Here is a 27,927-nt window from a genome sequence, read left to right as displayed (position 1 = left end):
GCTCCCTGTGGGCCGGGTAGATTCGGCAGTAAGCGGTCAGTGGATGAGAGAGGGCGGCCAGAACCGGAGTCTGTCGAGTCAGCTACTTGGCTAGCTGGGGAAGGGACGCGCCCCGGACACAGCGGCCCGGACTGAAGGACAGAAACTAACCGGAGTGGGATACTTTAACCCCGGAAAAATCCGAAAATGCATCGAATAACGGGGAAAGGAGGAGGGGACAGTTTAATTGAGATGAGCCCGACTGAATCTTTCAGCGGTAAGAGCCAGAAATACTTGTAAAATGGATCTAATGAACGTCTCGGACTGCGTCAGTTCTTTAGATTTAGATATGTTAAACTAAAGAGACACATTATGAACAACCTTTATATTATAATAAATGAAAAGTATTAACAAACCTAAACCATAACCTCATTTTTGGTAGTGTTATTATTTACTATTTTTTGTCTTCTACACATAATTTACTATTTTTATGTTGTCAACCTATTTTCAAAGAAGCATTAATTAAGTTTTTTTTTAAAAATCATTTTAGAATTTATTGCTGATTTTAGTGGTAAAATGAAAAACTTTTCCCACCCACTTTCACCCACTTTCACCCACTTTAACGCCCTGCCCTGTTCATGGTTTTGCTTTCTTCCCATGGAGGCAGCAGTGAGTGATTTACAAGAAGCCAGGCTTTAGCAACTCGCCTGTCTGGTGGAAACACTCAGTAACCAACCAGACAGGCACAGCAAAACCCCAAATCCCGCTCTGTACCCAGCTGAATGTGGATTTTAAACTAACTGGTCACACAGTGGGGTTTTCTGCTTTCACAATTTATGGCTTAAACAAATGTGCTGAATGAAAGATAAATCACTCTGAGCTCTCAAGCAACCAACATCACAAGGAATCTGGTGTGCACAATGACTGGCAAAAGCATGCAGATCCCATTGAAGTTTTTGTTAAAGACCAACACAAAGTAGTGCATAATAGTGGAGAAGCAACGATGCATTTAGCAATCCGTTAGTAGCGCACTCCACCAATATGTGTAGTGGGAAACTAACAGTGCACATCACCTGTGGTGGCAGCATCATGCTGTGGGGAGGCTTTTCTTCAGCAGGGACATGGAAGTAGGTCAGAGTTGATGGGAAGATAAAGGAAAAACAAATAAACTGCAATATATTAATACTGTTACACACTGATATGTGCAATAGCAGTTTTATTTCCCTATGTAAAATGACAAATTTTGTTCTGTTCTGCTGAGCTAAATACAGGGAAGAAAACCTGTTTGAGGAAGAACGGATAAATACTGTATTTTAAAGTCAAGGTGTGCAAAGCTGGTAAAGAGACAACCCCAAAAGCTTGCAGCTACAACTGTACTGACGTAGGGGGAGTGAATACAAATGCAGGCCTTTAGTGGATTTTATTTTCACCTACTTCATAGTTATGCACCACTTTGTGTTGGCCTGACACATAAAATCTCAATAAAACACGGTTGTAGCATTACAAAACATGAAAAGTTGGAACATACTTTTGACACAGATCACCTGTCTGGATTTAGTCTGCTTAATTCAGAGTAGTATGCAATATTTCTTGTCTTTACATCAGCAAGGTGAAATGTCTCTGATGCCCTCATAGAGGAGATGTATTAGAACATCACGACAGGTAACCACACCCTTCATGCAAATTTTGTAAGGTTCCAAAATCAACCCAAAAACAGCTTACATCCAAATTAAAGGAAGTCAAAAAACAGAATTTTTTTGGATCACCGTTGGTAACTTGAAAAGCTTGTAGCTTTTCTCTGTGCTGTTTTCTGAAAGCAGTAGGCTTTGTTCTTATTATCGCTGAGCTGATAAAGTGACTGTAGTAATTAGTTATATTCAGTCCACTGTGACTCTCCTGATTTTCTCTGGCTAAAAAATAAAGAGACAGCACAGCAGCAGTATTGAAGCGTTTCCACTGTGATCAGCTGCTCATTTCTGAACAAAGCCTTAACTGTAGACGCTTCCTGGTGGGGAGGACTGCTGGCATAGCTGACTGCCTCATATTGGGTCCAATAAAGCACCACACTGTCACAACATATGCTCAACTGTTTGAGAGCTGTTCTCCTGTGCTGTGAATGAAATGCACTCTAGTCAAAGACACGATTAAGTCTGTTTTAAGGTGAAAACAGGAAGCTATTAATTAAACATCATTATCATGATTGCTCCATGGTATATGTCTTAGCACTGTGAGAGACTGCTTAAGGTTTGACGGTAGATAGATTAGGCCTCAGTGGGACTTGCTGGTAAGCGTATGAACAGCTATGTGGACTCCACCAACACCACACCTTCTCTTTGGACAGTCTTTACTTCCTTGATGGATTTAAATCCAGTTTTGTGTGTGTTTCTGTTTTGTTTTGTTGGGTTTTTTTTGCTTATAATTAGGATATATTAGGATAAGCATTGAGCTTAAACGCTACAAAGAAAATGTGTGGTATGTTTTTATTTACTTTCCTTCTGCTGCCATTTTGGCTTTTTCCAATTTATCTAGGTTTATAAAATTTCTCCAAGTTGCTTCACCCTGACTGTAGTCAAGGGGTTGTATGACAGACTCCCCTGCTTCACACTATAGCAGTTGTGTGTGTGTGTGTGTGTGTGTGTATATACACACAGATTTAAAGCAAAAAAAAAGATCTAGTTTCAACAATCTGAATCTGCCTGCACTGCTTGATCGTTAGGATTCATTGAAATGTATGTACCCGACTTGAAATCTGGATGATTTTATCAAATTGACTTTGTAAAGTGCCTCAAGATCACTTGTGTTGTGAATTGGTGCTATATAAATCAAACTGAATTGAAATGAACGGAAAATTAATGTTTGTGCTGCCTTTTTAAATAATATAACATTACAGTTACATCCATAACTTTTATTTATTGTTGTTTTGGTTCATAAATCTATGCTAAAATATAGATAAAATAATTTATCAGTGCTTTAAAGTGGTAATAAAGCAGAATAGTGTACAGAGCTGTGAAAAAGTGTTTGCCCCCTGCAGATTTATTTTTTTCTGTATCATCACACTTGCCACAGGTTCAACCACAGGTTCAGGTTCATCAAAGATAACTTGAGTATGGGTTAAGCCAATAATTGTTGCACTGGGGATTTTTTGTCCTATGGTTTTGTACAGAATATTACTTTACAATCCAGTTTAAACCTGTATTCTATTTAGAGTAAGTAGAAAATGTTGTACTGTCTAGAGTCAATACCTACAAAAGTACTCCAAGCGTTCAATAGCTTGATTTACATACGTCTTAATATCTGCAGTAAAACACAGAGTTAAGATTAAACATCAGTAATTCTGTGCTTTATAACAAAAGCGGATTGTGTTGTTATGGTGTTAGCAACAAGGGCACTATTTCTTTGTATATGATACAGACAAAAACTCGTAATGCTTTTTTTTAATCTTGAGTGAAGACTAAATATAACATCAGAGGCCAATAATTAGGAATGTTGAAAGCTTTTGCTTTGTCTTTTTCAGGCAATGTACAGCTCCTGCTGCTTTACTGCCATTCTGTCTGCCCCACCATTTGTTTATGTATATCCTTTCTCAGAATCTGATCTGCACAGTTTGACTTTCATTCGACGGGCAATAAGAGGAAGCTAAAAGGCGAACACAGTTGGAAACATTACCCAGTTTCATCACATGAGCGTCTGCTAAAGGAGGTTTTGCTTCCCAGACTTCCCATTCTTGTTTCCTGAAGTCACTCCTGTAGCCGCTGAATCACGACACCATGCCTGTGCTTATTCTTACAGGGTGATCTAATTAAGCCACCCCATGCACCCAGAGAGACCGCTGCCACAACATGCTGTACAAATATAGACCGCAACGCTGACTGCTTGTCAGTGCTCTCCTCTTTACCTCAGGCAGCTGTTCACATGGTTGTAATCCTGCCGTCTCCAGCTGACTGTGGTTACTTCATCTCATATTGTGTTTGTTTGCTTTTTGTCTTGCAGATGATGTGAATGGCTATCACCACCATGCCTCATCCAGCACAGGATCCCTCCAGCAGGGACAATCAGAGGTAAACACCAGCTTTTTGATAAGCTGAATAGCTCGTTCATCTGCTTTATGTTGTCATTTCTACAAATTACTTTTTGATTTTTTTTTGTTGCTTTTTTTTTTACAATCTGTTTAAAATATAAAACTTTTGCGAAAGAGCATTTTGTCACATTACAGCCACAAACCTTTAATATGTTCTTCGGGACCAACACAAAATAGTTCATAAATGTGAAGTGGAAGGAAAAAGATGCATGGTTTTCAAAATGTTTCACAAAAATCCTAAAGGTGTGGTTTGCACATGTATTCAGACCCCCTCCCTGATTAAAGTCCAATGCAACTAATTGCCTTAAAAAAAGTCTCCTCATTAGTAATCAGTCAACCAGAGTGTAAGTTAATCCCATTATAAATCCAACTGTTCTTTGAAGGCCTCAGAGAACATTAGTGAACAAACATCATCATGAAGACCAATGAACACAGTCAGGGAGAAAGCTGTAGAGAAGTTTAAAGCAGGGTTTGGTTATAAACTGGATCTCAAGCTTTTAACATCTCACAAAGCTGCACTCTATCCATCATCTAAAAGAATGGCACAACCTCTGACCTACCCAGACGTGGCCGTTGACCTAAACTGACCGGTTTAGGCAAGGAGAGCATTAATCAGAACCAGCCAAGCAGTCAATGGTAACTCTGGAGGAGCTGCAGAGATCCACAGCTTCAGTGGGAGAATCTGTTCAGAGAACAACTAATAGTACTGCACTACACATAAATGGCGTTTATGAAAAAGTGGTAAAAAGAAAACTATTGTTGAAAGAAATCTGTATGAAGCCTTATTTACAGTTGGCCACAATCCATGTATGCAGCACAGCAAATACATGGAAGAATGTGCTCTGACCAGATGAGACCAACCTTAAATCATTATCATGTTCCTTCTATTTTAGATCTATACTGTAGTTTCTGTTGGTCTGTCACATAAAATCCCAATAAAATACCAAAGTTTGTGGTTGTAAGGTTCAAGTTCAAAAGGTAAAAAATTCTGTTCCATGCCAGCATTAAAGTTGGTGCATGTTAAATTTCTCTTTTCTAGTATGGTATCTTCACCCTCAGCTTTCCTCTTGTGAGATGGGCGTGAGAATTAATTGTGAACTTTGTTTTAGACTTCCTTCCTTCCTTTTTTTTGGCGGCACTAGTGGGCTTTATTTTTTAAATTTTTTGACAGTAAGCTGCTAAGAAAGGGTTGGAGAGAGGGGGAAGAGCATCAAAGAGCAGCAAAGGGCTGGGAGTCGAACCTGTGACCGCCATGTTTTACCCCTGTCCCACCGCCAGGCCCGACTTCCTTATTTACACTTTTTTGTGCCCACCTCCTACGACAAAATGTTTTTGTTTGGGAAGAAAACATCAGATAGTATCAGTTTTTTCCTAGTTTATTCCCATCACCCAAACCTGATTGGACGAAACTCTAATGCTCCTGTGTTCTTCCTCTTTCACACGGTATGAAAGTCTCCTCTAATGCCTGATGTGCGTGTAGAGTCCTGTGAGTCTCTCAACAACAGCCTGGCCTCCCTGGCCCCGTCCGACTGCAGTGACTGTCCACTGGCCAGGTCTCAAACCTTAGAGCAAATCAATGCTTTGACTGGGGTAAGACTCGAGTCAGCCGTGCAAATGCAAGCTGTTGTGTTGGTGTGTTTTTGTGCATCTTCTTATGTCAAATCGGAGCCAAACTGACCAGGACCGGCCCGTGTGTTATGAAGTGTGCTTTGCCTAATCAGTGGGATAGCTGTGCCATGTTTGATTCATTGCACCATTGATCCCCTCTGTAAATGTTTTTGCTATTGCTGTAGTGGTTTGAGGTTGACTATTTATTTCTTTTCCATGTTGTGAGACCCTCTCTCATTGTCTGCTCGGTTCCCCCACAGCTTTGGAGAAAACGGGCGCTTTTCCTGAAGTATCGTTCCAGGGTATGGCATGGTAAAACAGGCTTGTGATGCTATGAAGCTCTGTGCATATTTCTGCCTGTGTGCCTGCCGGAGTGTCTGCTCGGTGTTGGGTTTCGCCACAGGCATTAGATATTCAAGAAGTACAGTTAGATAGAAATGGATTTTATTGATGCAGAGAGGGAAATTATCTCACTTAGATATCAGTGGTAGTTGGTACATTTTTCTTGGTAGAGAGAAGAGCCTGGCTTGTAAGCAAGCATGTTTGTTTCTGAGAGCAATGGAAACATGCACTGATTGGACCGTCACCTCAGTGAGAATGGAAAATGGCTTTTGACCTGTTTTTTTTCTCACCTGTGATAGTTTTTTGCTTCACTGCAGAGAAAGCAACAGCCAAGATGTGTTAAAGCATAATTAAAAGGCACAGTGTAGATAAACATGCAGATTGTTACATCTGTGTTTGTGTTTGTGTGTGAGTATACTGTACAAGGTATAATCTAGGCTCTGCCTTGTGCTCATGATAGGAGTTAAATGTAGCTAAACATATACTGCTCCCCTGGCTTATTTTTAAAAGCTCAAATGTGGTTTTGTTTAAAAAGTACATGCGCATCTTAATGAACAGTGTCTTTTTTTAACTTAAAGGCTGTTCTAGATTTGCTCCCTACAGCTAAAGGCTACTGTTTAACCAAGCTTATAATCTCTGCAATGTTTTTTAATGGGCTTCTGCACCTTGTCATCTTTTCTCTTCTAATTTTTTATCTAGTCTGTAGGAAAAGGTAATGTTTTATGGGATGCTTAACATCATCTTTATGTTTAGACTGCATTTTAGGAATGCATACAGTACAAAACCTTGCATAGCCACATTTACTTACGCATCAGAAACTTTATTTACATTTAGATCGTTGCTGAAGACAGTTCCTTGTTATAATTAATTACAAATTGGTATTTTTTACACTAATATGTTTTAGAGTATAAAGGCTATGTAGTAGTTAGTAAATGTATAGAAATCTGGTGCAGACCACTAAGCAGTAGTGGACCACCAGCAGATGTTCTGATTCCATATGGCTGATGTGTAATTACAGTAAATTAGAGAGTTTCTCAAGCAGCTTTCCAGTTAAAAAAAGCCCCCACCCTGCTGCCATGGTCAGCATGGTCCAACATGGGTCAGGAGGTAATGACATGTGGTTACAATGTATATGTAACTTGCAATTGCAAAGCTCTGCAACGGTCGAGACCTTGGATGTGCTGTAGACGTGGCCTGGTTTTTGAAATCAAGGTATACCTTGGTCTCAAGACTGCAAACACGTTCTGCTATGCTAGTTCTTGTTTTTAATGATATGCCAGAAAGAGTGCTGGCTGAATAAAGCCTAGAGTCTTGCAGCAATACCCCTTCCCTACAGGTTCCTGCACACTGCTGGTAAGATGGCTTGTTTACAAGAAAGACAAATTCAGCTGTTGGGAAATATTCCTGATCATGAAGATAACACAAACATGGCATAGAAACCAGCTAATTTCTGGTTGTTATACTTCCAGTCTTGCTCTTTAAACAAAACTCAGAATCACAAAGAGCTTTATTTAAATGTATGAATATAGATTTAATATGAGCAGGTTTACTGGAAAATAACTATTAAACTGTGTAGGTATTTGTTCAATATGCACACCTAAATCTATGCATCAAAATCTTAATAGTAATAATAAATATATGTTGTAGATAAACTGATCATAGGTCCACCAAGAAATTACCTGGTTACTGGAATCTGACAATTTTCAGCTTTATCAGCCCTGATTCATAATCAGCTGATCAGAAATAAAATAAAATCCAATCTTTTTCTAACGCACCATTCCAGACGAGTACACGTTGCACTGGCGGTTCTGGTTGTAACTGTATGAAGAAGACCTAAAGTTAGCAATTTTCAGTATCACCGAGGTCATTAAAGCAAAGTCAGAGAAAGCACCGAGATCTAAGAAGTTATGTTACAGGAAACAATATTTTACTAAATGTGGCGACATGTTTTTAGTTCAATTAGGCTGCGAAAGGTGGGAGAGAGAGAGCAAGGATTTCAGGAGCTAACAGAAAGGCTGAATGGAATACCTCAAGGTTCATCTGTTTTATCCGTTTGGGCATATGACTTTTGTTGCTTTTCTGTTATAAATAAAAGCGATTAGATTATGATATACATCTTTATTTCAAATTTTGAATTGGTGTGCAGTGAAATGATGGTATGTTTACTCAAGCCTACCAGAGAATCTTGTACCAGGCTCTGTCTGCTGCAATGGAAACAGCAGGAGCAAAGAATGTACATTTACTGCTGCCTTAGAACTGAAAGAAAGTTGTCTTTTGAATCCAAATCAGAATCACCTTTATTCGCCATGTTTGTGCAAACAAGGAATCTGACTTTGGTTCCACTTTGTTCTTAATGAAGACATTTTAATTCAAAAAATATAAGAAGGGAAATAAAAATAAATGCTTTTTTAATGCCCTGTGTAGATATACAGTGTTTTTACAAAAGAATAACACATGATTGAATCAGTGCAAATATGCATGGTATCAATCTGGACACCGGTTTTTAAGTGTTGGTCAGAAAGACTAGGGAAAGAAATCGTGTCTGTGTCGGTTGGTTTTTGCACGCTTTGTAGCACCAACCTGAAGGTAAACGTCTAAACAGTTTGTGTCCAGGATGTGTGGGGTCTGCAGAGATGTTAGCTGCCCCTTTTCTGACCCTAGACTTGTACAAGTCCTGGATGGAAGGAAGGTCAGCCATGATGAACCTGTGCTCCTGTGGAAGGTTGTACTTCTTGAGTTGCAGCAGGAAGTACAGTCTTTGCTGGGCCTTCTTCTGAACATTATCTGTGCGAGGACCATCTCAGGTCGGAAGTGATCGACAGCAGACACTGTGTTGTTAAGGATGATGAGGGGAGGCACTTAAAGCACCAATCCTGTTATTCTGTTTGCAGCATTTTCTTTTTTTCTATGTGTACTCTTTATTTTAGTTGATATGTGGGTTGATGTCAGTGAGAGAAAAAAAATATACACCACCTACTAGGTATTTGTAATTCCTCATCAAACCGTGCAGTTTACATTGCTCAAGATGGACAATTAAAAAATTTAGTCACATGACAAAACAAGACAGGACATTTTTATTATAGCAAGAACAACACCTCAGAAGGATGTCAAGTCTGTTGCAACAATATTTGTGTGCCCCAGAACAACACATGCAAAACTCCAGCCCTAACTGAAACCAGATATTTTCATACCTTGTATAAAATGACATGCAACCATTTTTTCTCACTGTCTGACAGTGTATCAGACAAATAATTCCTGTTTTCAGGTCAATTAGGAGTACCAAAATAATGTCTATGTGCTGTATTACAGAAAAAAAAAACAGAGATAACTTCTTAAGTCCTTTCTTTTCATAAACTTAGATATAAACAATCTGCCAAAGAACAGGCGAATATATCATGGCTGCATAAGCTTCTGATGGGTTAATTCACATTATTTGAGTTAAATAAAGACACGTGTGGATGTATTATAAGGCATACCTCAAAGACACTGCTTCCTTGCGTGACGTTATGGGACTGTCGAAAGAAATCAGCCAAGATATTAGATAGAAAATTCTGGACCTTCACATATCTGATTCATGTTAGGGCACAGTTTCCCAGTGTCTGAAAGAGTCACTGTTATCTGTTCCATAAATGTATGTGCTAATCTAAACAGTATGGGAATGGCCAGCCATCATAAAGGAAGGAGACATCCTTGAATATGTTTTGGTGCAAAATGTTTGTATCAACCCCAGAACCAAAGGAAAAGACCTTGTGAAGATGCTGGCTCAGGCCGGTAATAGAGTGTCATTATCTTCACTGAATCAAGTCCTGTAGCAATATGGTATGAAGGGCCACTCGGCTAGGAAGAAGCCATTACTTCAAGAACAACTTAAAAAGCTAGTTTTCAATCTGCAAATATGCTCAGGGATAACGGCATTAGGTTTTTAAAAGGCATGCCCTGTCAAAACTATTTCAATAATTAATCCAGAAACAGAAAATCTCAATAACAATGATAAGGATATACTTTAATTCAATTCAGTTCCGTTTATTTATATAGCGCCAATTCACAACACATGTCGTCTCAAGGCACTTCACAAAAGTCAGGTACATACATTCCAATTATTCCTAACCATTGAACAGTGCAGTTAGATTCAGTTATTTATTCAAACTGGATAAAAAGTTTTTCTATCTAAGGAAACCCAGCAGATTGCATCCAGTCAGTGACTTGCAGCATTCCCTCCTCCTGGGTGAGCATGTAGAGACAGTGGACAGTCACTGGCGTTGACTTTGCAGCAATCCCTCATACTGAGCATGCATGTAGCGACAGTGGAGAGGAAAAACTCCCTTTTAACAGGAAGAAACCTCCAGCAGAACCAGGCTCAGTGTGAGCGGCCATCTGCCACGACCGACTGGGGGTTTGAGAGAACAGAGCAGAGACACAAAGAGAACAAAGAAGCACCGATCCAGGAGTACTTTCTATGGGAAGGAAAAGTTCATGTTAATGGATGTAGCTCCTTTAGTTGTTTCATCTAGAAAGAAAGAACAGATCAACTCTGAACCAGTTTTCAAGGTTAGAGTCTGAAAGAGAGCACATATAATTAGTCACAGTAAAAGCTCAGTCAATCGCCATGTCTAGGAGAGAGAAAGGGTTAAACACTGAAAGACACTTTGGTACTGTGAACCCCCCCCCCCCCCCCCCCCCATCTCTTTCTTGATGCAGAGATCTTATTAAATTAGCTAGCTGGCAGCTGCACTTCGACATCTTTCCTACCCCACCTCCTGCTCTCTTCGCTCATCCTTTACTGGATGACCGTGCAAGTGAGGAGCAGGAGGAAGGCTGTTGGGCTGGTTGGAAGTCATCAGGACGAAGATCAGTGCAGTAAGACAGGGAAGGACGGTGCTTTCAGGGCCTAGCTCTTTCCCTTGGGGAGAGGCAGTTTCTCTCTGTGAGGCAGGTTTTTTTCGCTGATGCTTTACAAGCAAAAAGCGAGAAGGCCATGGAGGTAAAGTGCATTTCCTTTTCCTCTCTTCTTTCCTTCAGCATCAGGCCGATAGATTGAACAAACTCCCATCAGGATCACAGTACAGAGAGCCAGGACTGTGTGGGATGGTAGCTGCGGCTGAGCCAGATGGGTTCTGTGTACTGTATGCACTCGTGTAGGTAGCTGCAGCAGTGGAGTTGAGGAAGAAATGATGTGTGCAACTATTTTTAGCTTTCTGGACAGCTGAAACAGCAAAGACATCAAAACGTGTCCTCTCTTACTGCATTCCCGTGTAGTCAATGTTTTTTTTCGGCCTATTAGCCTCTCCAGGGCTAGCACCGGCTTATGCACACACACTGTTGAAAACTACTAATATTACTCAATATTAAATCTAGGATTTATAAAGAAAAGCATTAACTGATGGAGTTTTGTGATTCATCAGATGTTAACTTTAATAAAAGCTTTCAATTATTTTCCCCCTGGCTTTTGCCCTCAGATTTCCTTAAAAGCACTTTCTTATCAGTTTCTGCAAAAACAATTAAAGCGAGCAGGAAGCACCCCCTGCCCTCTTGTCAGCATGCCGTTTGTGTTTGGAGTGAAATTATATTCATTTTCTAGCTGGACGCACGGTTTGACTGTCTTCTGTTGTGAAATTGCCCAAATGCTTCTTGAGACTGTAACTGTAGCTCTGTTTCTGTGTTTTAAGTGTCAGCATTTCTGTGTTATCTCGTGGTAGATTGGCAAACAGAAGCTCAGCAAAGACTCTGTGTTCTTCCGAGACGGAGTGCGGAGAATAGATTTCGTCCTCTCCTACGTTGACGATAAAGATTGTGAAAAAAAACAGGTAAGAACTTAAATTTACTGCACTGCATGTTATCTGCATTTGTTCATTGTTGTTTTTCGCTTGGTTTAACTTTACATGACACATCCTTAACAGAACTAGATCTTTTGAAGGCTAAACTCAAAGATCAAAAGTTGATGTTATTTTCTGGTCTTAGAAAGAATCCCTTTACACATGATATCCTCAGGGTTGTGCGCCAGTATCATACCCTACATACCACAGAACTGATAAAGATAGAAAAGCTTTGGTTCTCTGCTTTTATCTGTCATCTTGTTGTTGTTGCAAGATCATTTTGGCTGCATGGCCTCCAAAATGTGTTGTAGTTTTATCACCCCTGAGTGCTGAGAGAGTCTGTCTTTCTCATAGGGAGTTGTTAGCCTTCACAGCAATGTGTCACCATCACACACTATGCCCACACTCTCAGTTGGTGAGTCAGCCGTGTAACTGCTGGCCCTAACAGGAACTGGATAATTTTTTTCCACAGGGTGAGGAAAGTCCAACAGGAGGACACTTCCTGTTGACTAGCCACAAATGTTGTATAGTATGGCACTAAATCTCCTGCCTAACAAGAAGGTTTTTTTCCGTATTAGGCCACTGTATTCTAAAAAACAAAAGGCCATATAGTATTTTTAATAACTGAACTTATGTCTGTTCTTGCTGCCATGACTGATACTTTTAACTCTACAGAACAAGCAGTTTTTGTCAATCCACACTTGTTATCAAAACACTTATTTTTCTACTTTTTACAGTATCCTCGGATGAACATATTTCACATTCATATAATCTTACATTTGTTGTGCCGTAGAGCAGAATTTAAACTGAAAGTAAATATTTTCAGTCTGACTCACCTTGCGTTTTCATGATGACCTCTCACAATTTAATTTCCGTGTGGTACTTATTTTTGTCTGTGCTTTTCATAACATTCAGATTCTTTGTGTTTTACCTTTCTTCTGCTGAAGGAGAGAAGGAGAATTTATGAAGCCAACCTCAAAAAAGCAGGCCTGGAGCTGGAAACAGAAGATAAGTCGGTAAGAGGACCTTGGTGCGGACAATCTAGGACAGATTTAAACATTTAGCAGATTTAATCTACAATGTCCTGGAATTTTGTAAGGTTTCGGATGCTAGCGTGTTTTTCTCCCAAACGTTCTAGGAGGCCCACAGCCTCACAGATCCTTCACAGTGGGATTGACCATTCTTTATCAGATATCCATTGTTTGATTCTTGACATACCTACCATTGGAGGTATGGCAAGTAGGTTGTTGCAGAAAAGCTCTCTTTTATTTGGTTTAGATGAATAACAATTTTTTTCGTAGTAATTTCCAGATATCTTTTATTTTTTATACATTCTGCAATACATACAGTTAGGCCCATATTCACTGCTCAAAAAAATAAAGGGAACACTTAAACAACACAATATAACTCCAAGTAAATCAAACTTCTGTGAAATCAAACTGTCCACTTAGGAAGCAACACTGATTGACAATCAATTTCACAGCTGTTGTTCAAATGAAATAGACAACAGGTAGAAATCTTTGGTGATTAGCAAGACACACTCAATAAAGGAGTGGTTCTGGAGGTGGGGACCACAGACCACTTCTCAGTACCTATGCTTTCTGGCTGATGTTTTAGATACTTTTGAATGTTGGTGGTGCTTTCACACTCGTGGTAGCATGAGTCGGACTCTACAACCCACACAAGTGGCTCAGGTAGTGCAGCTCATCCAGGATGGCACATCAATGCGGGCTGTGGCAAGAAGGTTTGCTGTGTCTGTCAGCGTAGTGTCCAGAGCCTGGAGGCGCTACCAGGAGACAGGCCAGTACACCAAGAGACGTGGAGGAGGCCAACAACCCAGCAGCAGGACCGCTACCTCTGCCTTTGTGCAAGGAGGAACAGGAGGAGCACTGCCAGAGCCCTGCAAAATGACCTCCAGCAGGCCACAAATGTGCATGTGTCTGCACAAACGGTTAGAAACCGACTCCATGAGGATGGTATGAGGGCCCAACGTCCACAAATGGAGGTTGTGCTCACAGCCCAACACCGTGCAGGACGCTTGGCATTTGCCAGAGAACACAAGGATTGGCAAATTCACCACTGGCGCCCTGTGCTCTTCACAGATGAAAGCAAGTTCACACTGAGCACATGTGACAGACGTGAAAGAGTCTGGAGACACCGTGGAGAGTGATCTGCTGCCTGCAACATCCTTCAGTATGACCGGTTTGGCAGTGGGTCAGTAATGGTGTGGGGTGTCATTGCGGCCCTCCATGTGCTCACCAGAGGTAGCCTGACTGTCATTAGGTAATAAGATGAGATCCTCAGACCCCTTGTGAGACCATATGCTGGTGTGGTTGGCCCTGGGTTCCTCCTAATGCAGGACAATGCTAGACCTCATGTGGCTGGAGTGTGTCAGCAGTTCCTGCAAGATGAAGACATTGAAGCTATGGACTGGCCCGCCTGTTAACCAGACCTGAATCCAATTGAGCACATCTGGGACATCATGTCTCGCTCCATCCACCAACGTCATGTTGTACCACAGACTGTCCAGGAGTTGGCGGATGCTTTAGTCCAGGTCTGGGAGGAGATCCCTCAGGAGACCATCCGCTGTTTCATCAGGAGCATGCCCAGGCGTTGTAGGGAGGTCATACAGACACGTGGAGGTCACACACAATACTGAGCCTCATTTTGACTTGTTTTAAGGACATTACATCAAAGTTGGATCAGCCTGTAGTGGGTTTTTCCACTTTAATTTTGTGTGTGACTCCAAATCCAGGCCTCCATTGGTTAATAAATTTGATTTCCATTGATGATTTTTGTGTGATTTTGTTGTCAGCACATTCAACTTTGTACAGAACAAAGTATTCAATGAGAATATTTCATTCATTCAGATCTAGGATGTGTTATTTGAGTGTTCCCTTTATTTTTTTGAGCAGTGTATATTTGCACAATGACACAAGTTTAGTTTTTTTACTGTTTACTGAAACATTCCAATTATAGTTATATAATGGACAAAGACATAATATGCTGACTCTCAGCTTTCATTTGAGGGTATTCATATTCAAACAGGATGAAGAGTTTAGACGTTTCAGCTGCTTAACATGGACCACCCTCTTTAAAAAATGACCAAATATGTTGGACAATTGACTCAAAAGCTATTTCATTGGGAGGTGTGGGCAACTCCTTCATTATGTGATTATTAATTAGGCACATAAAGGGCCTGGATTTGATTTGAGGTTTTCTGCTTGCATTTTGGAAGATTTTGAACAGACAACATGCGGTCAAAAGAGCTCTCAGTGGAGGTGAAATAAGCCATCCTTAAGGTGCAAAAACAGAAAAAACCCACCTGTATCAAAAGTCTATCATAAAGAGAAGATTGCATCAAAGCACCTGGGTTCACTGCAATATGCAAGCCACTCAAAAGCCTTAATAGAAAAGCTGGATTGGACTTTTCTGAAACAAAACATCTAAAAAAAGCCAACAAAGTTTTGAAAGAAGGTTCGTTGGACAGATTAAACCAACCTATACCACATCTCATTTGTTCACAAAGGATGTCAGTTAACACTAATTATTGATTCTAAATTAATTATAAAGAATTTTGTTTTTTTTAGTGTGATTTAGATTTTTTGTGTGTGTGTGTGTTTTTTGGTTGATTTGTCTTTCCCCATGGCATAAAAGTACAAACTAAAGGTTGCATTTAATAAAATAAAATGTAATCACAGATTAATTGATAAGTATTTTTAAATGTTTACCAGGGCAGCCAATAACTGTGTATTTATTAAAACCTACACTTATTGTGTTCATTATCAGGAGTCTGATGATGGAAAGACATACTTTGTGAAGATCCACGCTCCGTGGGAGGTACTGGCCACCTATGCAGACGTGCTGAAGATCAAGGTTCCATTCAAAGTCAATGACATGCCGGACGACCGGGAATTGCCCATGAACTGGCTCTCCACGCCTTTTCGTCTGCCTAAGGAGATCATGCATCCTGAGCCAGATTATTTCACCGCTCCGTTTAGCAAGAGCAAATCTGACTTTTTCCTTATCGGCAACCAAGACACGTTCTTCTCTCCCTCCACTCGCAACAGGATAGTAAGCATGGCCAGCCTTATCTCGTTTGTGAACTTGAGTCCGAAATCTTTGAATATTTAAAACTGTTTCAGCTACAGTGCAGCAACATTTTAGGTTTTCTTTGTAACAAATTATGTTTGTGGAGAAACTAATAGTTTTATTTTTCTTTAACACAGTGGTCCTATTTCTCCCATCCCTCCAGGTCTACTATATCCTGTCTCGTTGCTTGTATGTCAGTGAGGAATGTGGAGACAAGAAGGGGATTAAGAGGTTATTGAACAATGGCTCCTACACTTCTGCCTTCCCTCTTCATGATGTGAGCTTCTTTTAGTGTAACTTAAATACTTTGTTATAGTAACATAAAACAAGTAGTCATCTTTGGAATACAAACTTGCTGCCTTGACACAATAACATCGTCCTGGAAGCTGCAACATATTCTTCAGTGGTGAGGAAAAACAAAAAATAAAATGTCTTCTTTATGGCTGCAGTCCAGATACTGGATAAGATCCAAAGATGGCAACTGTGAAAGTGAAAGATACGACCTCTACAAACACTGGGCAAAATTCTTCTGCTTTTTCAAGGAGCAACCCATTAACCGTATTAGGTAAATCCCTCAAAGTCGGTGCTGCTGCCCGTCAGTCAATACCAAACAGGTGTCAGTATTAAAAGCATAACTGTTGCTCTTTTTATTTTTTCTAAAAGGAATTATTATGGAGAGAAGATTGGCATTTATTTTGCTTGGCTTGGTTTCTATACCGAGATGCTGTTGTTCGCTGCAGTTGTTGGAACAATTTGTTTCACTTACGGGTTCCTCACCTATGACGACAACGAGTGGAGGTACGTTCCACAGAGACTACAGCCCAGGTTCCTGGTGCTTCAATTCCTACTATGCTAATCAAGATGCTTTCTTAAATAGTAAAGAAATCTGCAGTGAAGAAATTGGAGGCAAAATTGTCATGTGTCCCCTTTGTGACAAGAAATGTGGTTTCTGGAAACTCAGTATAACATGCAACTCCTCGTGGGTGAGTAATGTTGGCCCATAGTGACTCATCTTCTACCCACAAAATGGCATTTAAAGAATAGCCATGGCTAATCAGTCAATAAAGCGGTTTGTCGATTGTTGATTACATCATAAATTTGTTTTTCTTGCAGCAATCACACCTATTTGACAATGTGGCGACAGTGTTTTTTGCCATTTTCATGGGAATTTGGGGTATGTAAACAAATCTGTGCTCAACATTTTCTAATTCTAAGCACAGTGCACCACCTAGTGGATTGTCTAGTTACTTGCTATTTACCAGTTAAATAAATAGTTCCCCAGCTTCTTGTAGTTTTGCTTTCAGTCTCTTTGTCGATGGTTAAAGGCTAAAAGTCAGAAATCATGCCATAGTTCTGGAGAATAAGAACATTCTGTAACAAGTTCTTCAGAACAGAAGCTTTTAATTCTGTGATCAGAGGAATGATTCTGATATAAGGTATGTGGTGTGATGGATCATGTGCCCCTGCAGTGACGCTGTTTCTGGAGTTCTGGAAGAGGCGCCAGGCCCGTCTCGAGTACGATTGGGATCTGGTTGACTTTGAGGAAGAGCAGCAGCAGCTGCAGCTTCGGCCAGAGTATGAATCCAAGTGTACAAAGAGCAAGGAGAACCCCATCACCAAGGTGTTTTTGCACTAATGAAATACTAATGTTACTGGTGACAAACATACACAAGATTTACTGACAGATTTGACCTGATTAAATTACCTGCTGTACTTATTGGTGTTTGCACGAATTCACGTCGACTTCTAGGGTGCTTTGTGGAGAGACTATTTACACATCCTGGAAATGTCTGGAATTTGATTTCAATATCTCCAAGTCTGGTTAAGTGTGGAAAAAGAGAAAAGGAATGTTGAAAAACACTCGTACATCTAGACTTGATCTCAATTCCCTGTTACTTTGTTGTATATGCCCCATTAATCTGTTCATACTTCCATCTACTATTCACCTCCTTCTACTATTCTCCTTCATCATTCCTTCTCTTTATCCATCCATCCATCCATCCATCCATCAAATCATAATTCATGCTGTAAAAAGGAGGTTAAAAATGCATGTGAAAGTTTAAGTCTGGAGAGGATAGAATGTTCACATAAAACTGTGTATGAACAGTAATGCATAAACTGTCGCAAACACATAATGGTAAAAAGGTTAAAAAAAAAGACTGCTGTGAACTTTCATTACTGCACCTTCAGGAACAAGAGGGGGTCCCTGAAAGAACTGCTACATATCTAGCAGGGAGGTTTTTTCTGTGCTGGGCCTCTGTGATCTTCTGGGTAAGGGTGATGCACTGCGTCAGACTACCTGTTTGGTGAGGATGAGGTGTTGTTGTATAAGTTGTGCGGGTAAATGACAACTATTCCTTGAAAGGCTCCAAGGCTTGAGTTTCCCTCTACCATGTTTAGTCACTATCTATTGCCTGATGAGTTTTTATGGTCATATAGACACCACAAGGCAAAGATAAACAGACAACGATAAGAGTTCTGATTGAGTAACAAGGTTCTGCCTCACATGTGAACTCGGAGACATTGGCCTTTCAGAGATTTCGTTTCAGAATATAACAGAAATGACTGACGCCAATGCTTTGCTTGCTTCTGATTTAGGAAATGGAGCCTTACTTACCCGTAACAAGCAAGTGTGCACGCTCATGTCTGTCTGGAGCTACCGTCCTGTTGTGGGTGAGCATATTATCTTCTTACCAGATTTACAATTCCTCCATCTGCCATCCTCCTTCTCTTATCTATCTCGGCTGTCTTCCCCTTCATACCTTTTCTCCAGGACGTTTAACAAAAAGAAGGCTTTAAAATATACTTGTTCCAACCGGCGGTAATGCTTGGTAACCAGTCTAAATGAAACGGAACAATATTATGCCATTTTGTCAGTTCTGACAGATTAAACTGAATAGTTTCAAGCATACTCATCCGAATTTGTTTTACCCTTATTTCCTCATGTTTCTAAACTGGTGTGACAAAAACAAATAGACTGAGTTGGATCAGTTAAGCCTGGGGATGCACTCTACTTTTCATGCCTATCTACTTTGATGCCAGACATGATCTTTTTTATTAAATAAGCTAATTGGGCAACAAGGGGAGTATCCCAGAATCTCCTTTTGTCAGGTCAATTTTACTGCAAAAAGAAGGTGACCAGATTCTTTACACAGTATGCTTGAAATGTAAGGACCGGAAATGTGGAGAAAAATAAAAGCCTAGAGATGCACAAGGAATTGGAGTGGTGACTGAGATCAGCTGATTTTCAGCTTGATCAGTCCTGACTGGCCAGGTAGGAACTATACAAATCAGTTATTTATTCTGATCAGTGAGCTCATGAAAAAGGCCACTGAGTTGCATTAGAACAGCAACACTCTTTGGTCTGGACAATGAGGGAATAAGACTAAAATTTCACCCTTTTCAGTATCTATGAGATGTTTAAAATGAAATCAGTGGAAACACAGATGCAGGACGTTTCTAGAAAGGAAACTGACATGTTGACACATGTCTGTGGATCAATCAGGCTGCTAGAGAGAGCAAGACTTCCAGCATATAACTGGAAAGCTGAATGGAGAACAAAGTTTGCTGTGTTTAATCCTTTTACGTTTTGAACCTCTGTCTGTAAACGTGCTGGATTTGGAGCAGTTGGTAGGCTTTTGGAAATCTCATGAGTAAAATAAAGATCTACTAGCTATGGGGAATATACACTCAAAGATTGTATTTGGTAAAGCTAGCCATGCTGGTTGCTAATATATCATGATACAGACAATTTTAACATCATAATTGATGTTAAAATTGTGATGTTATCTCTGCTCCTAATATAAACAATGCTGGTATTATGTCTTTTTATATTTGAGGAAATCAGAATTGGCTTAAACATGAACCAGCATGTCAGAGCTTTGCAGGAGATTGGAATCTGGCCACAAAAGTTTAATCAGTGCATCTCTAGTTATGGGGCGTGTATGCACACTATATTGCATGACTGTCCTTCCTAACATCCAGGGTTTTGATTAAAACTAACCTCCCTCCTCGAATAGATTTGTCCTTGCACTTTTCTGATGCATTTTGATGTTTTCACTGTGTTTCTGTTCAGTGTTGTCTGTCATATTGTCGCTGTGTTTTCTGTCCTGAAGATCTCATTGATCATTGCCTGCATCATTGGGGTCATAGCGTACCGCTTGGCGGTGTATGCGGCCTTCGCTAGCATCATGAAGGACAGCCCCACCAATCACCTGGAGGTGGTCGGCCCCTACATCACACCCCAGCTGGCCACCTCCGTCACAGCCTCTTGCATCAACTTTGTCATCATCATGATCCTCAATCTCATGTATGAGAAAGTGGCTGTTTGGATTACTGACATGGGTGAGGGCCAGAGCTTCATCACTTATTCAAAGTTCATTGTAAAAAAATCTATTTAAAACTTTATATTTTGTTATTTACAGAAATCCCAAAGACCCACCTGGAGTATGAGAACAGGTTGACAATGAAGATGTTCCTCTTTCAGTTTGTCAACTACTATTCCTCATGCTTCTACGTGGCTTTCTTTAAGGGGAAGTTTGTGGGCTATCCTGGAAAATATGCTTACATGTTTGGGAGCAGCCTTAGAAACGAAGAGGTAATTTTTACAATACGCTGCACTTGATTTGCTCTGCCGATTTATCTTTGGTCTGTATCTTTGTTCAAGTATGTTAATCTCCCATCATGCCTTTCTTCTGTGTGTTTGCAGTGTGACCCCGGCGGCTGTCTGATTGAGTTAACAACACAGCTGGTAATAGTGATGACTGGGAAACAGGTGTGGGGCAACATTCAGGAAGCTCTACTGCCGTGAGTACAGAAACTTTATGCTGTAGCTCTACATATTGAGAACAGTCTTTAAAAGAAGAATAGGAGCCTTACCCAACTAATAAATAGGCTATAGCCTTCATGACAAAATTGGGGCCGAAGATCATTTTTGTGGAGAAAAAAAATTATGAACCTCCTCTATGGTTGATTAAAGGTGACTGTTTTATTACAAGCAAGCTGAAAAGTAATGGTGAGTATGTCTGTTTTAAAGGGACCTCAGATTCAGTTTAACTTGTGTTATGTTAAAACATATTTCCATCTGTACACTACAACGACGTTTTCTAACTACAAATATTCCTAAAGAAATTTTGATGGCGCCTGCCACTTGGTGCGTAGCATGTTTGTTGGTAAGTTGGTCCCAAAATGCATCTACTTTCAGTTTTAAATCGCATCGGTAATCTGGAACTTATTTTAGCTGTCAACAAACCATGAACAATTAATTTAATTTGGTAAATTCTTGCATAACTAGCATTAGCATGTTGCTATAGAGAACATACAGAGGTTGGACAATGAAACTGAAACACCTGGTTTTAGACCACAATAATTTATTAGTATGGTGTAGGGCCTCCTTTTGCGGCCAATACAGCGTCAATTCGTCTTGAGAATCACATATACAAGTCCTGCACAGTGGTCAGAGGGATTTTAAGCCATTCTTCTTGCAGGATAGTGGCCAGGTCACTACGTGATACTGGTGGAGGAAAACGTTTCCTGACTCGCTCCTCCAAAACACCCCAAAGTGGCTCAATAATATTTAGATCTGGTGACTGTGCAGGCCATGGGAGATGTTCAACTTCACTTTCATGTTCATCAAACCAATCTTTCACCAGTCTTGCTGTGTGTATTGGTGCATTGTCATCCTGATACACGGCACCGCTTTCAGGATACAATGTTTGAACCACTGGATGCACATGGTCCTCAAGAATGGTTCAGTAGTCCTTGGCAGTGACACGCCCATCTAGCACAAGTATTGGGCCAAGGGAATGCCATGATATGGCAGCCCAAACCATCACTGATCCACCCCCATGCTTCACTCTGGGCATGCAACAGTCTGGGTGGTACGCTTCTTTGGGGCTTCTCCACACCGTAACTCTCCTGGATGTGGGGAAAACAGTAAAGGTGGACTCATCAGAGAACAATACATGTTTCACATTGTCCACAGCCCAAGATTTGCGCTCCTTGCAACACTGAAAACGACGTTTGGCATTGGCATGAGTGACCAAAGGTTTGGCTATAGCAGCCCGGCCGTGTATATTGACCCTGTGGAGCTCCCGACGGACAGTTCTGGTGGAAACAGGAGAGTTGAGGTGCACATTTAATTCTGCCGTGATTTGGGCAGCTGTGGTTTTATGTTTTTTGGATACAATCCCGGTTAGCACCCGAACATCCCTTTCAGACAGCTTCCTCTTGCGTCCACAGTTAATCCTGTTGGATGTGGTTCGTCCTTCTTGGTGGTATGCTGACATTACCCTGGATACCGTAGCTCTTGATACATCACAAAGACTTGCTGTCTTGGTCACAGATGCGCCAGCAAGACGTGCACCAACAATCTGTCCTCTTTTGAACTCTGGTATGTCACCCATAATGTTGTGCGCATTTCAATATTTTGAGCAAAACTGTGCTCTTACCCTGCTAATTGAACCTTCACACTCTGCTCTTACTGGTGCAATGTGCAATCAATGAAGACTGGCTACCAAGCTGGTCCAATTTAGCCATGAAACCTCCCACACTAAAATGACAGGTGTTTCAGTTTCATTGTCCAACCCCTGTACATTATGTCCTTTATTGAAGTTAGGAATTATCCTTACATTACCAAATATACTAACATTTGCTAACAGCCTGGAAATTGACTATCTGCAATGCTAACAGCTACTACGCTACTATCCTTAGCAAAAATGCAACAATAGCTTGTCAGCTAAGACAAAACAAATTTGTATTAAATTTAGGTTATATGTTAACATTTGCCAATATGCCAGCATTGGCTGCAATGACACTAATGGTATGTTAATGGTAGCTAATACTATCTGCTAAGCTAACCATAGATTATAAACTGAACACAGATCAGTATCTTGAAATACCAACATTTCCTCTTTGATGCTAAACCACTATAATAACAATAAACTTAATATCTTTAAATAATTTGAAGACACTGAAATCAGACTTGGTAAGTTCAAAGATTTTCAGTTAGGTTCAGTTTATTTTCACGTTTACCATACACTTTCAGCCTATATGGAATCAGTTATTCCACAAGTTATAATGCTTGATCAACAAGTAGTTGGATTCTATGAGGATTAGCTGGTGTCATGGTTTGTGGATGCTTTGATGGAGCAAAGCCCCTAAATGCACAGAGAAGATAGAAGCTGCTTTTTGTCTGATCATTTCAGCTGTAGTGCACAGAGGTGTCATGCTCATACCAACAGTCAAAACTCTGTCAGGTTGAAAATAATTAACAGATGGAAAATAAGCATATTGGACAAATTAAATAAAAATATTCATTATTGAATGTTAGCTAATGGCTGCCGTGATTATTTGATATTGATTCCAGTCTTAGAGAAACACATAGAGGACATCCAACTCAGGAGTGTAATACTCCATCAGAGATGAGCTGAATCCCATGATGTAAAATGGTAGTTATGGAAGTGCCACACTCAAAACTAGAGGGAGCATCTATGTGTTTCCATGTATGATTGTTTCTCTGTTAAAGTCAGCTTCAGTTACTCCTGCCAGAGGTTTCCTGAAAGCTCCCTGTCGCCCTCTTGTGTCCTTTTTTAGATGGGTGATGAACTGGTGGGGCAGCAGGAAGGCACGGAGTCATCCAGAGAGCCTATACAGTCGCTGGGAGCAGGACCATGACCTGCAGAGCTTTGGTCAGCTAGGCCTCTTCTACGAGTACCTGGAAATGGGTAGGAATCAACTCAGCATGCACTGATGGACAGCTGGGGTATCAAGAGGACAGTGTTGTTGTAGACGAAATGGCTATAAAATTGATTAAACTGTTTAATATTTTTCCGGTGATGATAATCTCTAATTTTAACCTTAGTTTTCAAAAGGTATCAATTTTAATGAGACAAGTTACCGTAGAAGTGTTTAAAGACATAAATCCTCTAGATGGTGCTGTTCCATTGTTCTGTTTCTCACCAGCATCTCTCCTTCTCCGTCTCACAGTGATCCAATTTGGTTTCATCACACTCTTCGTGGCTTCCTTCCCCTTGGCGCCGCTCTTGGCTCTTTTCAACAACATAATTGAAATCCGAGTGGATGCCTGGAAGCTCACCACACAGTTCAGACGTCCTGTGGCAGCCAAGGCCCACAGCATTGGGGCCTGGGAGGAAATTCTCAATGGGATGGCCGTACTCTCTGTTGTCACAAATGTGAGCACTTAGCAGAACTTGTGGTCCGGCCCGTTGGGTTGATTTTTTTTTTTTTTACTAAACCAATTAATACAAATGATTTTCTTGTTTGTAGGCATTCATTGTGGCCTTCACCTCTGACATGATGCCTCGGCTGGTGTACATGTATGCTTACCAGCCGGAGGGAGAGATGAACATGAAAGGCTACATAAACAACAGCCTGTCTGTGTTTAACATCTCTCAGTTCCCGAATAACAGCATGCCTGAGGAGGGAGAAAACCCTGTGTGGTTCAACAGCTCCATCACAACCTGCAGGTAAGAAGCAAGCAGACTCTAGATAGAGCATGTTGGCAGGATCAAAGGTTGTGACATTGACATTATGTGCCAATAATTTTTTGGTTTAATTAGAAGTTAAAGTTCAGGTGGGTCACCAACACAGTCCCAGAGTAATCACTAAGTAGCAAGATCCTTTCTACAATATTTAGAATAATAGATTATTTTGCATTTTTCTGCTATTTTATGTGATACAAGTGAAAGGAGAATGACACATAGCTTTCATTATGTTTAACAAATACAATTTTGAAAACCACGGCATGAGTTTGTGTTTAGTCCCCTTTACTCTGGTACCCCTAAATAAATCCCCCCCTATGTGTGATTTAATATTAGTGTGAATACAGCGGTTATGTGACGCACTACAAGGTTTGTTAGCAAACATTAGTGAGTAAACGGCATCATCAAGACCAAGAAACACACCAGACAGCTCACAGATAAAGTTGTAGAGAAGTTTAAAGCAGAGTGAAGTTATAAAACAATGTCATAGAGCGCTGATCCGTCCATCATCCTAAAACAGAAGGACGGAAAGAATAAGCTGTAAATGGAAAATCATCATGATTAACAGAAATAACAGCTTGAAAACATAATTCTGTGTGTAGTTAATCTATTTGTGTTTCACTTTGTGAGTTGAGCTATTGAAATAGTTAAGTTTTCAATAATATTTTAATTTATTGATTGCGTCTGTATACAAAACGCTATGTGTGAAGGAGATGAAGAATCAAAATAACTATCCCTACTATGAAACATGGGGAAGGAAGCATCATGCTGTGGGAAGGCAACTTTATCAGATTCAGAATATTTTTAGTACTGAGGACCAAAGTGAATTTGTCTAAACAGGGCTTTTTAAAGTTCTTAATTCATCCTAATGCAGCATGTTTTGTTTAAAGTTCATATGTTCACTGTGTTTGTAACTGATTGAGCAATAATATTGAAATTTTCCGGGAGCAGTCAGTGTTAAACTGTGTGGTAACGTTGCTAGTTAACAACATGGTTTCATTCTCTGTTTTTGAATTTCAAGCAAAGCATTAATGGTTATCAGAATAAAGATCTAACGTCTGATTCATATTCATTTCTTTGCAGGTACCGTGATTATCGCTACCCCCCGGGGCACGACAAGGAGTACTCCCACACTATGCAGTTTTGGCACATTTTGGCTGCCAAGCTAGCTTTCATCATTATTATGGAGGTAAAGAAAGCAGGCCCCACTTTCTCCACCGTTCCGTGCTAGACATTTTAAATGTACCTGATAAACGGTTTTTTATAGCTGTGGTCGCAGTGAAAACATTAACACATCAGAACCAGCTTTTTGCAATAAAACCACATCCTTTGATTTTTTTCCTAAAAATGCCATTGCTTCGGTCTATTGGTTTTTAATGTGAAGCATTTTGTGATTTGTATTATTTATTTTTTTTCATTATTTGGAAAGGTGCCATATAAATCTTTACTTGTCAAAAATGTGCAATCCCAAAAATTTTTGTTTTCATTTTATATTTTGAAATGGTCATAAAGGACTGAGAACTCTGGAAAAGTCTGGAATTTCCACATTAAGAAAATATAGCATTATATATAGGTTAACATTAAAAGGATTTCTTTTCACCTGGATGCCAGATCAAAGTCCACAAAATATACTGTCTGTTTTTTTCCTCAGACATGTGCCTTCATGAATGCGGGGTCCAGATAATGTAAAGGCTTGTGTGCATGTGCAAAAAGAACCATAGTTTAAAGGTTGCATTTTCTTCCTTCACAGCACGTTGTTTTCCTGGTCAAGTACTTTGTGGCCTGGCTGATTCCGGACGTTCCCACTGATGTGAAGGCTCGAGTAAAGAGGGAGCGCTTCCTGGTCCAGGAGTATCTTCACAACTATGAAGTCGAGAAGCTGAAAATGCAGCTCAGCCAACAAGGCAACAAGGAGTGCACCTGTACGCCGATGATCTATCCGACCTTACCCAAACACGAGTTGCTGTCAGAGGTCCTCTAGCGTTGGTAGAGGCTCGTCAGTCTGTCGAAGTCGCCAAAACAGATTTCCATGCTTGTGTATTCTAAAACCAAAACGTCACTTTGCTGAATTTAGTGTTATTTAATAGCAAACCCACAGGGAACTTTACACACTTCTCAACCATCCCTCTTCTACTCACCTGCTGACTGTGGATTCACCTGTTTTAAAGATCAAATCTGTGCATGCCGACACTTTGAGACCCTTACATTTAAACATCTATCTCATATTTGTCTTCATTAATGTAGAACTGAAGATATCCAAGCTTTACTGTATTCAGACAAGAAGCCGCACTTTGTCTTTATGAGACAGCTCACTATTGTTTTCATGTAAGGCTATATATTTAAAGTGCCACCAAGATTCACCTTAATATCGCACGCTTATCTTTGGATTTGTTTTTTGTTTTTACCACGTGAGGATTTTTGTAGTACTTTGTGTTATATCAGCTTATGTTTAACCTTTTACAGTAGCACAAATATACCTAAGCTTTGATCAGTCCTCTGCTTTAATGTCACTGCACTTATGGGACAACCTTTCAGCAAATTATGTTAAATTTATCAGGCTTATATCTCTTAATTTCACCTCGTTATTTTCCCCAGGCCAAAACCTGAGATGTGAAGTAGCTTTTTACCTGAAGCGAAATCAGTGCTGCTGTTTCGACTGTGACTAAGGACGGATTTAATCCTGCAGTGGTCAGTTGTTGAGCCGTGTTCGCAGCAGCTGTTGCACACTGACTCTGTAAACAGGGATGAGAGGTGAAGAATGCTCTCTCTCTTTTTAATTGTTTTAATGTTTTTCGTGTTTACCACATCATTGCAAATGAAAGCCTGTGTTTGCTTCGTTACACAAAGCCCATCAGCTGACGCCTGCAGCCGTCTCTGTGCTTCAACTTTCCTCAAAATAAAAGACACGTTTTGCACTTAAAGTAACGCAACTACCAAGACATGAACATGTCCAACTAATCATTATTATGACACTATGCCTTTATGATCAGTGTTTTTGGAAGCAGTAACATGAGATATTTGTTTGATTTGACTTTGATGTTTAGATCTTTTATTTAAGGATGTAGCTTTGGTTTAGAAACTATATGGACATTTCAAATCATTTGTTGTTGCCTAAATAAAATAATACAGAACATTTCTGTTATTGAAGGACTTGAATCATATAGAAAGTAGCTGACTTATTAGATATCTAGGTCTGTCGGAGGTGCAAGTTCACCTCACTGTTCCAGATTGCCTTATCTATGCCCTGTGCTCTGCTGACTAGCGTCCCCTATGCCTTAAAACATTTCATCCCGTTTTTCCTATGACTTCACTTTTCTACCTGATTTTTCTCATATGTGATTTCTGCTGTTTATATTATAGTCAGAATATGTTTTTGATTATGCTTCAGGCATAAAATAAACTTGTTTACTGTATTTTTAATGTTAAATGTTCATGTTTTTGTTTTTTCCTGTCTCGTATATCCATTTATATGAGACAACACAAATAAACCTTCCAAATAAACAGTTCAACCTTC

General features: G+C 40.1%; 1 protein-coding gene across 4 annotated transcripts; it reads left to right on the top strand.

The window, feature by feature from the left end:
* The first annotated feature begins 25 nt into the window (after nt 1-25).
* On the top strand, nt 26-27,927 carry ano5a (anoctamin 5a). 4 transcript variants are annotated; one of them, XM_047387157.1, is made up of 22 exons: nt 26-256; nt 3,970-4,037; nt 5,510-5,647; nt 5,926-5,967; nt 11,704-11,811; nt 12,768-12,836; nt 15,610-15,894; nt 16,076-16,189; nt 16,362-16,477; nt 16,576-16,710; nt 16,790-16,895; nt 17,026-17,086; nt 17,382-17,533; nt 18,511-18,585; nt 20,028-20,256; nt 20,337-20,509; nt 20,621-20,718; nt 23,506-23,636; nt 23,899-24,104; nt 24,199-24,398; nt 25,497-25,602; nt 26,164-27,927. In XM_047387157.1, the coding sequence occupies exons 1-22, from the start codon at nt 187-189 to the stop codon at nt 26,392-26,394; spliced, it is 2,913 nt and encodes a 970-aa protein (XP_047243113.1). In that variant the 5' UTR covers nt 26-186; the 3' UTR covers nt 26,395-27,927. The 4 variants fall into 4 exon arrangements, with proteins under 4 accessions (XP_047243113.1, XP_047243122.1, XP_047243129.1 ...); XM_047387166.1 differs by lacking the exon at nt 5,926-5,967; XM_047387173.1 differs by lacking the exons at nt 5,510-5,647; nt 5,926-5,967.

This window comes from Girardinichthys multiradiatus, chromosome 2, assembly GCF_021462225.1.
Source record: "Girardinichthys multiradiatus isolate DD_20200921_A chromosome 2, DD_fGirMul_XY1, whole genome shotgun sequence".
Lineage (NCBI taxonomy): Eukaryota > Metazoa > Chordata > Actinopteri > Cyprinodontiformes > Goodeidae > Girardinichthys > Girardinichthys multiradiatus.
Note: the sequence above shows the minus strand (reverse complement) of the source record. Positions and strands in the feature narration are given on the sequence as shown.

What these genes read in the sequence shown, in the direction of transcription:
- ano5a (XM_047387157.1), top strand. Translation starts at nt 187, where the DNA reads ATGCATCGAATAACGGGGAAAGGAGGAGGGGACAGTTTAATTGAGATG. An exon ending in AAGATTGTGAAAAAAAACAG is followed by an intron (nt 11,812 to 12,767) that starts GTAAGAACTTAA and finishes CTTCTGCTGAAG; the next exon opens with GAGAGAAGGAGAATTTATGA. An exon ending in TGGAAACAGAAGATAAGTCG is followed by an intron (nt 12,837 to 15,609) that starts GTAAGAGGACCT and finishes GTTCATTATCAG; the next exon opens with GAGTCTGATGATGGAAAGAC.